Source organism: Balearica regulorum, chromosome 4 (assembly GCF_011004875.1).
Source record: "Balearica regulorum gibbericeps isolate bBalReg1 chromosome 4, bBalReg1.pri, whole genome shotgun sequence".
NCBI classification, from domain to species: Eukaryota; Metazoa; Chordata; class Aves; order Gruiformes; family Gruidae; genus Balearica; species Balearica regulorum.
In genome coordinates this window covers 62,136,735-62,149,577 of record NC_046187.1, presented here as the reverse complement: position 1 = coordinate 62,149,577, position 12,843 = coordinate 62,136,735, and the positions used below count along the sequence as shown (strand labels likewise).

At 38.1% G+C, this 12,843-nt stretch overlaps 1 protein-coding gene across 3 annotated transcripts; it reads left to right on the top strand.

The window, feature by feature from the left end:
- Positions 1-24: 24 nt before the first annotated feature.
- On the top strand, positions 25-12,038 carry ZCCHC4 (zinc finger CCHC-type containing 4). Of its 3 annotated transcripts, XM_075752380.1 has the most exons (13): positions 25-177; positions 474-592; positions 1,916-1,998; positions 2,738-3,013; positions 3,517-3,597; positions 3,902-3,974; positions 5,615-5,765; positions 6,265-6,365; positions 7,378-7,499; positions 8,118-8,193; positions 8,700-8,751; positions 9,506-9,650; positions 11,811-12,038. In XM_075752380.1, the coding sequence occupies exons 1-13, from the start codon at positions 66-68 to the stop codon at positions 11,932-11,934; spliced, it is 1,515 nt and encodes a 504-aa protein (XP_075608495.1). In that variant the 5' UTR covers positions 25-65; the 3' UTR covers positions 11,935-12,038. The 3 variants fall into 3 exon arrangements, with proteins under 3 accessions (XP_075608495.1, XP_075608496.1, XP_075608497.1); XM_075752381.1 differs by lacking the exon at positions 9,506-9,650; XM_075752382.1 differs by lacking the exons at positions 8,700-8,751; positions 9,506-9,650.
- Positions 12,039-12,843: the final 805 nt, after the last annotated feature.

Sequence of the window (12,843 nt, the reverse complement as noted above, 5' to 3'; positions counted from 1 at the left end):
CCTTACCCTGCCGGCGGCGGTGTTGCCCGGTGGGCGGCGAGGGCTGCCGGGAAGGAGGCGGTAACATGGCGGCCAGCGGCGAGAGTGATTCGGAGGGCTTGTGTGGTCCGGAGCGGGCGGGGGCGGGCGGGCTGGCTCTGCTCGGCCTGGCACCCAGCGCTCCTAGCTGCCCGCACGGTGAGGAGGCTGCTTGGGCGGGATGGGAGGGCGGGTCTCACCGAGGGGAGGAGCTGGGCCGGCCGGTGGCTCTGACGGGCTTGACTGAGGTGGCCGCAGCTCCCGGGGGGTTTGGCACCCCCCGAGCCTCTCCGTTGCTCGTCTCCAGCTGCTTTCTCGGCTCCTCTGCGAGCGGTTGTGTTTTACAGCAGCGTTCGTTCATGCTTTGTTCTGGAGGCCTGTCGCTTGCAGTGGGGGCGTTAAAACAGGTCTGTGGGTGTCCCGTGTGTCATCATCTAAATACGTTTGTCCTTTAGGTCCTGCTCTTCTGTTTGTAAAGACCAGCCAAGGAAAACAGGAGGGAAGGAGATTTTATGCTTGTTCAGCTTGTAGGGATAGAAAAGATTGTAACTTTTTTCAGTGGGAAGATGAGAAGGTAAGAGAGCACTTCTTAAGACTATGGTAAACACTGGGGATTTTGTTCTACATTTAACAGGGTGGGGGGGAAAGAGTATATTTTGTTCTGGAAATCTGTGACAATTACTGTTTTGTAAGCTTTGTCTAATAGTTTGTATTTAGCACAGCACTTATTTGTGTCAGGAGAATGTGTTTCAAGTGTAAATTTCAAGGAAGGCTGTGTACAGTTTGAGCAAAGCTGGCATTTGTTACTGTATTGCCAAAACGCTTAGGAATTCAAGTTATGAAGTTTGCCAATACTATGCAGTGTTGAACAAAATAGGGTAGTTCCAACCACAAGATGTCCTTATCTTCCATGGTTATGATGGAGAAAATCTGATGGATACAGGGAAACAATGGGATATACAAAATAGCGAGATGGTGGGGATCTGCGTGATGCTCTGTAGTCTCAGAATATCTGCAGTAATTTCTCTTTGTCTAAAGAACTTTGGTCAGATAATTGTAGGGTAACAATATTGGGATTGATATGTATTCCCAGAGAGCTTATCGTGATTTTTATCTACTGCATTTTATGCTACTTTTTCAATTTCCTAAACGAGTATCTCGTGTTGTGGTCGTTAGCAGGTTGGCAGGCTGGAATTTAATTTGGTTTGTAGGCATTTCATTGCTTTGCTGGTTACTACTGAAAAGTTGCATAGAGAGAAAATGAGGTGATTAATCATTCTGTGTAGATTTAAATGGTATTCCAAGTGACATTTTATTTTGAATGTCACTTGTATCACGGTGTCTTTGTTGAATTTTACTGTCTCCCCCTTTAAACAACTCAGTTCCATAAGTTTTGCAGAAATGTCTTGAAACTTAACTGTGAAACCATTAAGAATGTTTTAGAGAAGAGCTGTCATGCTTTTAAAATAATCACACAAAAGACTTGGGGAACATTTCTACCATCATCAGTTGTGTAGGATCGGATCGTAGTTCTTCAGAGGGAATGCAACTACTGGCATTCATTAATGGAAAGTATACCTCTTTCTATCTTCATTGCAATCACGTTTTGAGTTTTTCCCTGAGTAATACATGTGGTAGAAGAATGAAATGCTTATATTTATTTTTTGCACAGTTTAAATTCACAATGAGAGACTTGTGGTGTTGTGCAGCATACCTCTTTGCTGCAGTCACGCTTGTTCTGAAACAACAATCCAAAGAATGTGAGCATTTTTCTATGCAGAGTAACTAAAGCATGAGACCTTTGATGCACCCTTTTTGTTTAATATTGAGATTTAATGTACAAGACAGAGCCATATCTGTTTGTTTTGTAACTTTTTTATACACGTAAATTTTACAGGTGTCAGAAACTAGGCTTGCAGCACGTGAAGAATATAATAGAAATCATCGGCCTTCTTTTACACACAGACAGAATGTGGAAAGGTATTGTTATTTATGTTTTCTCCAGTAAAAATCAAGTAATGCAAGTTTAGGTACTCTGAATGTAGAGATGATATTTCAGGATTCTTTAAAATATGAAAACATGCCAGAGGGATTTGGGAAAATAAGAACTGGTTGACTGCAACGGGAAAATAACGTGAAACATCTAATTAGAGCATGGTGTGTTCAACCCAGGAACCGTATCTTTTATTTTATTTTTTTGTGTGTGTGTGTTTTGTTGGGCTTTTGTATGTATGTGTAGTTCTTATGTTAGTGCTCATAATGTGCTAACAACAGGTTAATAGCAGTTTCAGTTCAAAAAATTGTTCCTGACTTTAATGTGCAGAAGAAATGGGCTTAACATTGCGAAAAGAAGCAAAGGTAATACAGTAACAAATAATCTCCGAGTTTTGTGTATAAACATGCAGGACTGTTTGCTGGTAGTTGATATGGAGTCTTCACTCTGTAATCCAGTTATTTTATTGGCACTTTCAATATATTAGGCCAACATATTATATGCTTACTTTCAGGGGAGGCTTTTCCAAAGTGTCCTTTGAAATTTTTTTTCATAAATATTACTTCATTTCAATGTAGATAATGGAGTTTTGCAAGAGCAGCTTAAACTACATTGCCTATTTTAATTGAACTCTTACAAAATACGAAACCCCCTTCATAGCTCCCCTTCACATCTTTTATAGAGGCTTTTTCGAAGTTTGTTCCCTATTGTCTTTTGTATTTAAAGGTACAAGAATTTTGTTCTGTTGCCATTATCAAAGAGGAGGTTTTGCCAGGAATGCCAGCAATTGCTATTGCCAGCTGAATGGGAAAAACACTCAAATCACCAGTTCCTGTGTGATATCTCCACTGCCCAGTTAAAAAGTCCCAGTCAACTTCTGTATCCGCTGGAGAATAAAAAAACGAATGCACAGTATTTATTTGCAGGCAGAAGTTGCCGGTTCCTACTGGATCTTATTATTGATTTAGGATTCAGACGAGTGCTCTCTGTTGGAACACCCAGGTACGTCAGTGAGAATTGTTACACTTTCAAATAATATTTCTGTCTCAAAACTGTGCAGCTTACTAATATTTAAATAACCAAGGATTCTGCCGTAATAAGAGGCTCACTATGCTTTAATTGGTTGGAATTCTCCAAGCATCTAATGGGGTCTTGTTTTGAGCTCATAAGATACAGGAGAATACTGTAGCTGCACTGCAAATACCACAGACACGCACATATACATTTTAAATGACTTTGTTTTTTACAGAAGTGACAATGAATTTCTTTGCTTATGTTTGGGGGGTTTTGTTCATTGTGATCCAGTAGGCTCCACTGACTTTTCATCTTTTAAGACTAACATATTTTCCTAATTAGCCAAATGGAATCATCCAAATTCAGATTACTGCATTTTCTCTATCTGTTTGGTTTTAGGTTTAGTAAAGTACCAGGCATTCTTGTCTTGCAAGATAATTTCTGAAGCCAATGATTATATGTTCAATTTCTTTGCTCCAATTATACTTCAGGCTTCATGAAATGATCCAGTCAAAAGCATCAGAAGAAGAAGATTTCAAGGTTAGAAGCCTTCTGCTCGATATTGATTTCAGGTAGGTGTCAATAAACGTTTATTTGTCTGAAGAGTGTGTACAAAGATTTGTGTTCTTACTGCTTTAACAGACGATTTGGTGGTTGTTTTTCCTTTCCTCTGCATCTCTGTTCCTGCACACATACACAGATGACATCCAGTTTATGAGAAGAAGAATTACGCTTAGTAATTCCCAGTATTGGTATGTGTTGTCAGTAATCAGAACCCAAAGAAGTTGTCTTAAGGCCTTGTTTTCACTGTAAATGCCCCTTAGGGCAGCCAAGAAGTTGTTTATATTTTTCTACTACTTAAAACTTATTTTACAGGTATTCACAGTTTTACACAGAAGATGAATTCTGCCACTACAACATGTTTAATCATTATTTTTTTGGTGGAGAGGTAAGGCCAAGTATTTCTTGAGTGCTTTGTAAAGACATACATGTTGTTGATGCAGAATTTTGTAAGAAAGTCATGACTAGTCTAGTAGAATACAACTATCCAAGATAAAAATGGTCAACAGTAGTGGAAATCAAAGAATAACAGTGCCTCTTCAGTAATTCTCTCCCACTTGATTCAAAGATAAAGTTGCATGTTAAATTTATGGTAACTAATGTTACTTACAGACCATAACTGCTGCTTTTATTAAAATGACAATTTGGTGTGAGTTGTTGCCTTATATAAGTATTCATTAGCCCTGTTCTTGTGTTGCTACAACAGAATTAATTGTTTTATTCCCAGCCTTTATAAGCCCAATGGATGCCATGGGACTTGTTCACTGGTACTTGGGGTGGGAGGGAAGAGGAGGTTTTCCTGCTTTATTCCAGGCAAGCAGTCAAAAGGTTAACCTTGTTGTCATAAAATGAGGTTGAATTAGTGTCATGGTTAAAAAAAAAAAGAACCAAAACCCCTGAATTTCTTGTTTCTCTTAAAATGTCACATTAAGTGCTTAATTTTGAGTTCATTAGGAAACCTGCAGCTGCAGTAGGATGTTTATTGTAGCTTTGTACAGAGAATCACACTGTAATTGAATTTCAAACATTAATTTCCAACTTTTATCCCAATAGTATGCTTGCTCTTTGCTCTTCCCCGGCCATTATTAGTAAGCCACCACTGATTTGCATGAACATGTTCATTGTGATATCTTTCACACTATGTAGATAATTGTCAGATTTTTTCCATTCTAAAGCCTAATTTTGAGTGGGATCTTGAAAATAAAATGAATCGAATGAAATGGGAGGCTGGTCTGAAAGCCTGACTTTTGATTTTTATTTTTTTTTTAATCCATTACTGTATTCAGGTTTTGTATTTGTCAATTAAAAGACACTATTCATCTGCATTATAAACACTATAGTGCTGTTTTCAAGGCGTGAAAAGGTGACACCTGTAATGGCACTGTATTGCAGTGTATGCAAGGGCTGAATTGCAGTACTTTTGAATGTATATTAGCATTAAAAATCTGGTTTTGGAATGCAATAGAATCTAAGTAGTAGATGAGAGAACACTGCAAGGTGGCAGTGAATACATAACTTTTTACATTTCCTTTAATAATAGAGTCCAGGTTGGATTGATAAAATTTGAACACTATATATTTTTATAACCAGTATGGATTGAATCAGTTTTCAGTGGACCGATTTTTTTCCCATTACTTTTGGTAATGCTTTACAGAATAAAAGAAAAGTTAAAGGTCACAAATAAAAATGTATTCTGAGCCTGAACTTTGCTTTCTTGCTATGAATAACATCTTTTTTTTTTTTCCAAGTTAAATTTAATGCCCTTAGGAGGAAGACTATCTTGGGAAGCTTGAACTGCATCTGTCCTTGATACATTATCTCTAATTGAGCAGGGCACTCCTTTTCAGTGCTTCAGATTTAGTTGTGGTTTTTTTTTAAATGCTATACGAGAGGAAATTCACCTCCACAAGAGGAAATGATTTCCATCTTCAAAGTTGAAACTTCTAAAATAATCATTTTATTGCCAAATACAGTATTTTTACAGTTCTTGAATCTGTATTTCTGGAAATTAACTTCTGTTTCTTACAGGCTGCACGTGAAACTTGTAGGAAATTCCTATATCAAGACAATGGTGAAAGAGTCATTATGGTAACTGATCCCCCATTCGGAGGTTTAGTGGAAGCACTGGCTTCTAGTTTTAAAAAACTGATGGCAATGTGGAAGGAGACAGAAAAAGAAGGTATGTATTATAGCGAGATAGGTGGGTTGAGCTGTAGCATCACTGTAAGAAAAAGTATTTTAAAAAGTATTTAAAAGTCTGTGATTCTTGCTACTCAGGTGAATGTGAACACACTCATGTCATTATTTCTAAAGATAAAGTACCATATATGTAATATACTCTCCTGATACTTTTAGTTTAATAATACTCAGTTCTCTAAGTCTCTCTTAAAAATGTTTACAAATTGTTTAAAAATCTGCTTTGCAATTAAAATGGACTTTTAAAGAATAAGCTATCAAACTAGTACCATTTCTTACCAACATAGGCAGGTGAAAAGGAATTGTTAGTTAAGTGGAGCTTACAGCTCTGCGTATATAAAATATAGCAAAACTTTCTGTCACATAGAGGAACTAGTGCTTATGCCCAGCATGACCTACATATACATATATTTACTGTGAATTTTTCATGCTTCATGTACCTTGGTTTTCTTTAATGTTAATCTAAGTCTTTTCATTACTAGGTCATAACAACCAAGAGATGCCCATGTTCTGGATATTTCCGTACTTCTTTGAGTCTCGTATTCTGGAATTTTTCCCAAGCTTCACTATGATGGATTACCAGGTATCACTGAGCCCAGTGAATCTGCCAAATTTCAGTTGTGTGCAGTGTGAACAGGAATATGAATGAAAGCAGATACGATGGCAGCGCTTGTCTGTAGATGAGCCGCCTTCTTGACCTTTAATTTTGACTGCATTGGAAAACCCTGTCATGCTCATCATGTGAGCCCCAGATTCTGTGTTCGTATTAGTCATACCTTTGATAACTTTGTCACACTCCTACAGTTTATTACATACCTTTAACTCATGTGTCATCTGTCCATTAACTCATTTCTTCTGCCAGGTTTTCAGTGTGACAAAATTTGCACTAGTTTCTACAGGTGTATATTGCAGAGGTGAGAGGTAATTTGAAGCAGAATGTTTCATTTTTCCCAGATGTTGAAATGTCAGTAGCTTGGTGGGTAACGCCCAGCCCTGGTAAAAAAAAAAAAAAAATAAGGTCTTTCATCTACAAAACTGGTGGGACCAGAGTAGAATTACAGCAATGGAAATTTTTGGAATTTTAGGCTAGACTCTGTATTGCAGCAAGCATTCAGAGAGGAGAATTTTTATGACAAATCTCTGAAGGCAGTGCTGGAAAAAGCAGTGCTGATTGGATTTGCAGCTTTGTAATTATTCTGAGATAGGTTGAGATGCACGTTAACTCTTGTACTGCCAGGTAGACCAAACAGTATAGTTCTATTTTTTTCAATGGGTCGCTCTTTTGTAGAACAAACAACTGCAAAGTTACCTCAGATATCTCATGCAAAAGAGCAAAAAGGGGTAAGTGAAACAGGATTATTGTAGTGTTAGGAACGTAGTTTCTTGAGTCTAACCTGATATTATGGTTGCACAAATTTAAAAAATAAATGAGACAAAATACTTGCTGTAGAAATTGTAATCTAATTTTAGATTAGAGTCTTCTACATAAAAAGAAAATGTCATAAGAGAAATATAAAGAGAATAATTATGTAACTAGTTCTGTCTGTGCTCAGCATTCAATTTAAGGCTCTTTTTCTATGGTTTTATTTTTCTAGGTAGACTATGATAATCATGCACTTTATAAACATGGCAAGACAGGTCGCAGACAGTCCCCTGTCCGTATCTTCACGAACCTCACCCCAAGTATGATTGTACTTCCTGTAGAGGAGGGTTATAGGTAAGATGTGTTAATGCTCAAGTGACTGAAGGAGTGTGCTTGTTCTTAATTAGGGCATAAAGTTTCTAAAGGACTTTGGGATGGTGCTGTGCTATATTGTCATGCCTAACTTTTGGATGCCAGGCTCAAGAGCACATTTCTCTGTCTCATTCTATGGTTGCATGTTCTATAAACAATGTGTAGGAGAGCCGGGCACCTAAATAGAGGTTTACATTTTCCAGTGTGGGATGATGAGATTCCTCAGCTAGTCCATAGGAAATGTGTGCACCTACGAGAGACAGATTTACAGCTATCCCTGATAATCAGCTTGGTTGAGACGGTAATTAATAAAATGAACACTAAGAGAAGCATCAAGGACAAAGGAATGGATTTGGTTTGCTTTACTGCTGATAGTGTTGCTATTTTGAATTCAAGCACCTGAATTTTGCTGTTTGGATATACTGTGTCTAAATGATTTTGAGGCTCTGGGCCGAAGTTGTGATTTCATGCATCAAAAACATCATCTTTAATTTAGCAAAGTGATTTTGCAATCCTTATATTTATTGTTGAGCTTCTATAAAATTCATTTATATTGCTTCTTGATCAAATAGTGGACCAATACATTTATATTTTTTCCAGGTTTTGCACTATATGTCAGCGGTATGTTAGTTCTGGTAACCAGCACTGTGAGATATGCAATTCATGTACGTCAAAAGTAAGTATTTTGACTTCTTGCTGGATAGAAGTTTCCACAGTAGTCAAATAATAACTTGCGTAATTTTTGCTCTAGTAAAAACCTGTTCTGATACTGATTTCCTCGGGACACCCCAGACAGTTCAGTTTTGTAGACTTATTATTAACTTCACAGAACATAATTTATAAGCCACTAGGAATTAATTTCTATTTCCCCAGTTCATTTGTGTTGGAAAGAGGACAGAAAAAGTTTGCTGCTTGCCACTTACACCATATGGTTTTCATCAGTGGTCTGTTGACACATTTCTTATATTTGGAAGTTGTAGAACTTGCCAGCTTCAAAATGCAGCCATTTTGCTGCAGTCATCACGGATTCTCAGGACTGTTGTTTTTAAGTTATAGTCCTTCCTACAGAGGACCTGTTTCTGTAAATAATGGGGACTGTACCTCAGTAGTTTAGTTTTAAGATAGAATCAGTGTGGTTTTTTGAACAAATAAACAAACAATGCATTTATGAATCTTTTGTAGGATGGCAGACAATGGAAACATTGTGTTCTTTGCAATAAATGCGTAAAACCCTGTAAGTACAGAAAAATCCTTTTCTAAATAAAGGTACACTTAATTATTTAAGCTATAGTCCAAAGAAACTGGGTTGACAATCTAGAAGAGAAAATATTCTGTAAAAGAAATAAAATGTAGTAATTCAGAAGACATAGAGTAAAGGAAAAATCTCAATTTCACGCGAGTTGCCATTGAATAACTTAAGTATATTTGCACTGCGTGGAAATTTGATATATCCTTGTCAAGGCGTACTAAATCGTATTTATATTTGTTATAGGACATGTAAATATTTTGATTTGTCATATAAGTGTTTCCTGATTTTGTAAACTTTCTCATTAGAATTTTATAAACAAATAGGCAATTACTAGAATGTTTGTGAGGGCGTGATCAAGCTATGTTTCATACACAAATGCAGTTATATTTATAGCTGTGTTTAAATAGCTGAAGCAATCATTTTTGTTACCCGTACAGAAATTGCAATTAGTAAGTCCATTTTAACATCTGGACTATTTTTCATGTTAAGATCACATACAGGATAATAGTTCTAATGGCAAAATAATTCAGTTACATTGAAGAAGTTACACAATGTGTCTAGCGAAGAAGTACCTGGCTGCCTTATGAAATGTGATAAGGGACCAGAAACTGACTACACTCATCTGTGTAAAACTAAACCAAAATAAAAACCTGGTAATGTAGCCTATATTTAATGCTTAGTTTCAAAATGATCATTCTAAACCTTTTCAAGATCATAAATCATATTACGTATTTTGCAGCTTGGTTTCACTGTAACAATTGCAACTGCTGCACTCTTCCAAACCACACTTGTGAGAAGACTGATGCTGGCTGTTTTGTCTGTGGCAAGGCAGGTCACAAACGCAATACCTGTCCCAGTCTCTCCTGCACCAGAACAGCTTGCCAGTAAGTGTGATATTACATTAAAATAATAAAAGATAGCATTTGGATGAGATTAGATCTTTTTTCATGGAAAGACATCTTTCTTTTCATTTTGTTGGGAGTGGGTCCAGAGGAGGGTGACTTAAATGATCAGAGGGCTGGAGCACCTCTCCTATGAGGACAGGCTGAGAAAGTTGGGGTTGTTCAGCCTGGAGAAGAGGAGGCTCCGGGGAGACCTTATAGCAGCCTTCCAGTACCTGAAGGGGCCTACAGGAAAGCTGGAGAGGGACTGTTTACAAGGGCGTGTAGGATAGGACAAGGGGTAATGGCCTTAAGCTGAAGGAGGATAGATTCAGACTAGATACTAGGAATAAATTCTTTACTGTGAGGGTGGTGAGGCACTGGAACAGGTTGCCCAGAGAAGTGGTAGATGCCCTGTCCCTGGAAACATTCAAGGTCAGGCTGGATGGGGCTCTGAGCAACCTGATGTAGTTGAAGATGTCCCTGCTCATCGCAGGGGGGTTGGACTGAAAGTCCCTTGCAACCCAAACTACTGTATGATTCTGTGATTTAGAAGGAGATAATTTTGGGCTTTGGGTGCTGTCATCATCTTTCACTATTGTCCACTTGCTGTGTTGCTGGGGAATATATACTGGAGGAGAATATGATAAAAACCAGGGAGGTCCCTTACTGTGGCTTCCAATACCTTAACTGTGGCTTTTCTTTCAAAACTGATTTATATGGATCCCAACCATGCAATGTTCTCAATTTCACGTGAGTTGCCATTGAATAATCCCAACGGTGCATGGGATAGCTCTGGCAAGAAGATTCAAAATTAAAGTAATGAACCACTTTTATCCCCTTTGGATTTCTCATGCAAGGGCAGAGAAAAGAGTCACAACGCTTTTTTGTATTGCTCTTTTGCCTTGTTGTGGCATCTTTTTCTTTTTGCTTCTGGTATTTCAGGTGCTCTCTACTAAGATCTAAATCTCTACCATGTAAGATCTGTATTAATGAGGGTCACATTAAGTACTTCTGTTCTGCCATGATTGTGCTTCTGTAACATACACGAGCACAGGTTTGTATGTATCAAAAGACAAAAAAATTGTGTGTTGCGGTCTTCAGATGGAACTAACTGAAAAGAGGAAAGGAGATTTGCTAAGAGATGATCCAGCAGTTGGCTCAGTCTTTCCAGTTTGGGATAGTTGACTCATACTTTTGCAACTTCCTCTCCATAGTGTGTGGGTTGGTTTGTGATTCTTGACTTCAGTGGCTGTAGAAATGCAAATCTTCCCTCCCAAAAGATGTACCTCTGCTGCATAGTGAGATTCAGATAGTTTACCTCTTGATCGGCGTCAAAAGATTCACCAGATGCCTGCTGGATGGTAGGGGACTACAGGTGTATTGCTTCATGTCCTGCTGTGACATTAGTCTGAGTTTTGGATATGGAGTATTAGAGCTAAAAGGAAGTAATATTTCATTTTACATCACTCTCTTAAAAATTCCCTCCTTTAATGTTTTTTTCCTTGCTTAAAAAAGTAAAAGGATGCTAAAATTCATGAAACCTCATCTGTTCTGTCAAGAAGATCATATTCTGTCCATTGTACTGGATTGGTTTGGTCCTTTCAGGCCGTTATTTCTTTTGCTGATTTATTGCATAAGATGACTTAGGTTTCTTTTCCTAATAAAAACATCTATATGTTTTAATTCTTAAAATTATTCAGTGTTTTGTGTTATGAAATAACATCCTTTGTCAGATACAGAAAATAATCCACTCGCTAGTTATATCTAGGTTCTGTATTCTTGGCAGGAGTCTTTGTAATGTTGTTAAACTTTATGTACTTTCTTCTAAGCCTTTCTATTATATATTCATGCATTATACATTGAGCACAAAAGTCTGTATGTGCTTTTTTGTACTTTCTTAGTGGCATTTCTTAAGTTGTCTGCATCTGTTTAAAGGTGAATGAGTACATACATGAAAAATAATTTATGGTAGTAAGTGGACAAACAGTTTTAGGAAGATTAAATATCATAACATTATAAGATGGAATGTTCCTTGTACTTTTTGTGACAATGCTTCTAAGTTCATGTACTTACATGGACAGGTTATTTAAAATACCAGCAAATGTAGAAGTACGTTCTCCATTTTATTCTAATCTGTATGTTCCTTTTTTTGCTTTACAGAGCTGACAAAAAGCAACGGCAGAAAACTCTGAAGAGGATAAAGATGGGGATCTGTAAAAGATCAACTATGAAGCATGCCATATTCTCCAGGAAGAAAGTAAAGAATAAGAAAAAAAAGACGTGACTTTGCTTGCTGGTACTTTAGTTATTTTTTTATGGCCAGCTTTTGATTCCATTTTCTAAAAATGTTAATATTAACATCCAAAATAAAACCTGATTGAATTAAAAGTGCCATTTCTTTTACTACACATCATTACTCTCACACAAAAAAATGCTAAGTAAACCACACAGGATGTATTTGTATAATGTAACCTTTTTTGTGTATTTAGGATTAGCTATTTTTGTCTGATTTAGTGTGAGTCCGAAGTTAAGGGAGGAGTGCTGCTGAGAGGAGAGGTATGGGTGGATGCTGTGGTTTTACAGTAGGTATTGGAGTCTTGGGGCAAGGGAGGAGTGAGGTTAGGTGATGAGGAAGGCACACGGGAATTCCAGTCTTCTCACGGTATGATTTTGGGGTTTTTTGAATTTTCTCTCCAAACAGAAAAAAAATTAAGAACAAAAAATTGAAAAGTACTTCAGAAGCTTTCTAAGTGGAAAAAAGTGACCTAGTAAGTAAGTTTAAATATTTTTAAACTACTTCCATGAATTAAATTTAAAAAAAAAATCGTTAAATATTGGCACTGCTAACAGAGGTGGGTTATATTGTAAAAATGGGAACTGAGCATAGGTGCACTGTGTTCTGGGGTGCAGGCACAGGAAACCCGACGGTTTGTATTGCAGCAGGAGGGGCCGACCCTTGCAGTGTAGTTACCCTGAGTAACGCCGCGCCGCTTCGCACGGCAGGTGGGCGAGGCTGCGCTTTCACCGGCACCAGCTGCTGCACGCAGCCACTGCTAGCTGGGGCCGGGCCCCGGGGAGAGGGGCGGCACTAGCGCCAGTCCGCGGCCCCACCGCCTCCTCTCGGCGAGGCCCTCCCGGCCGCGGGCACGTCTCTCAGCCCGGTAAGGCCCGGCGGGGCACACGGCAGGCGGGA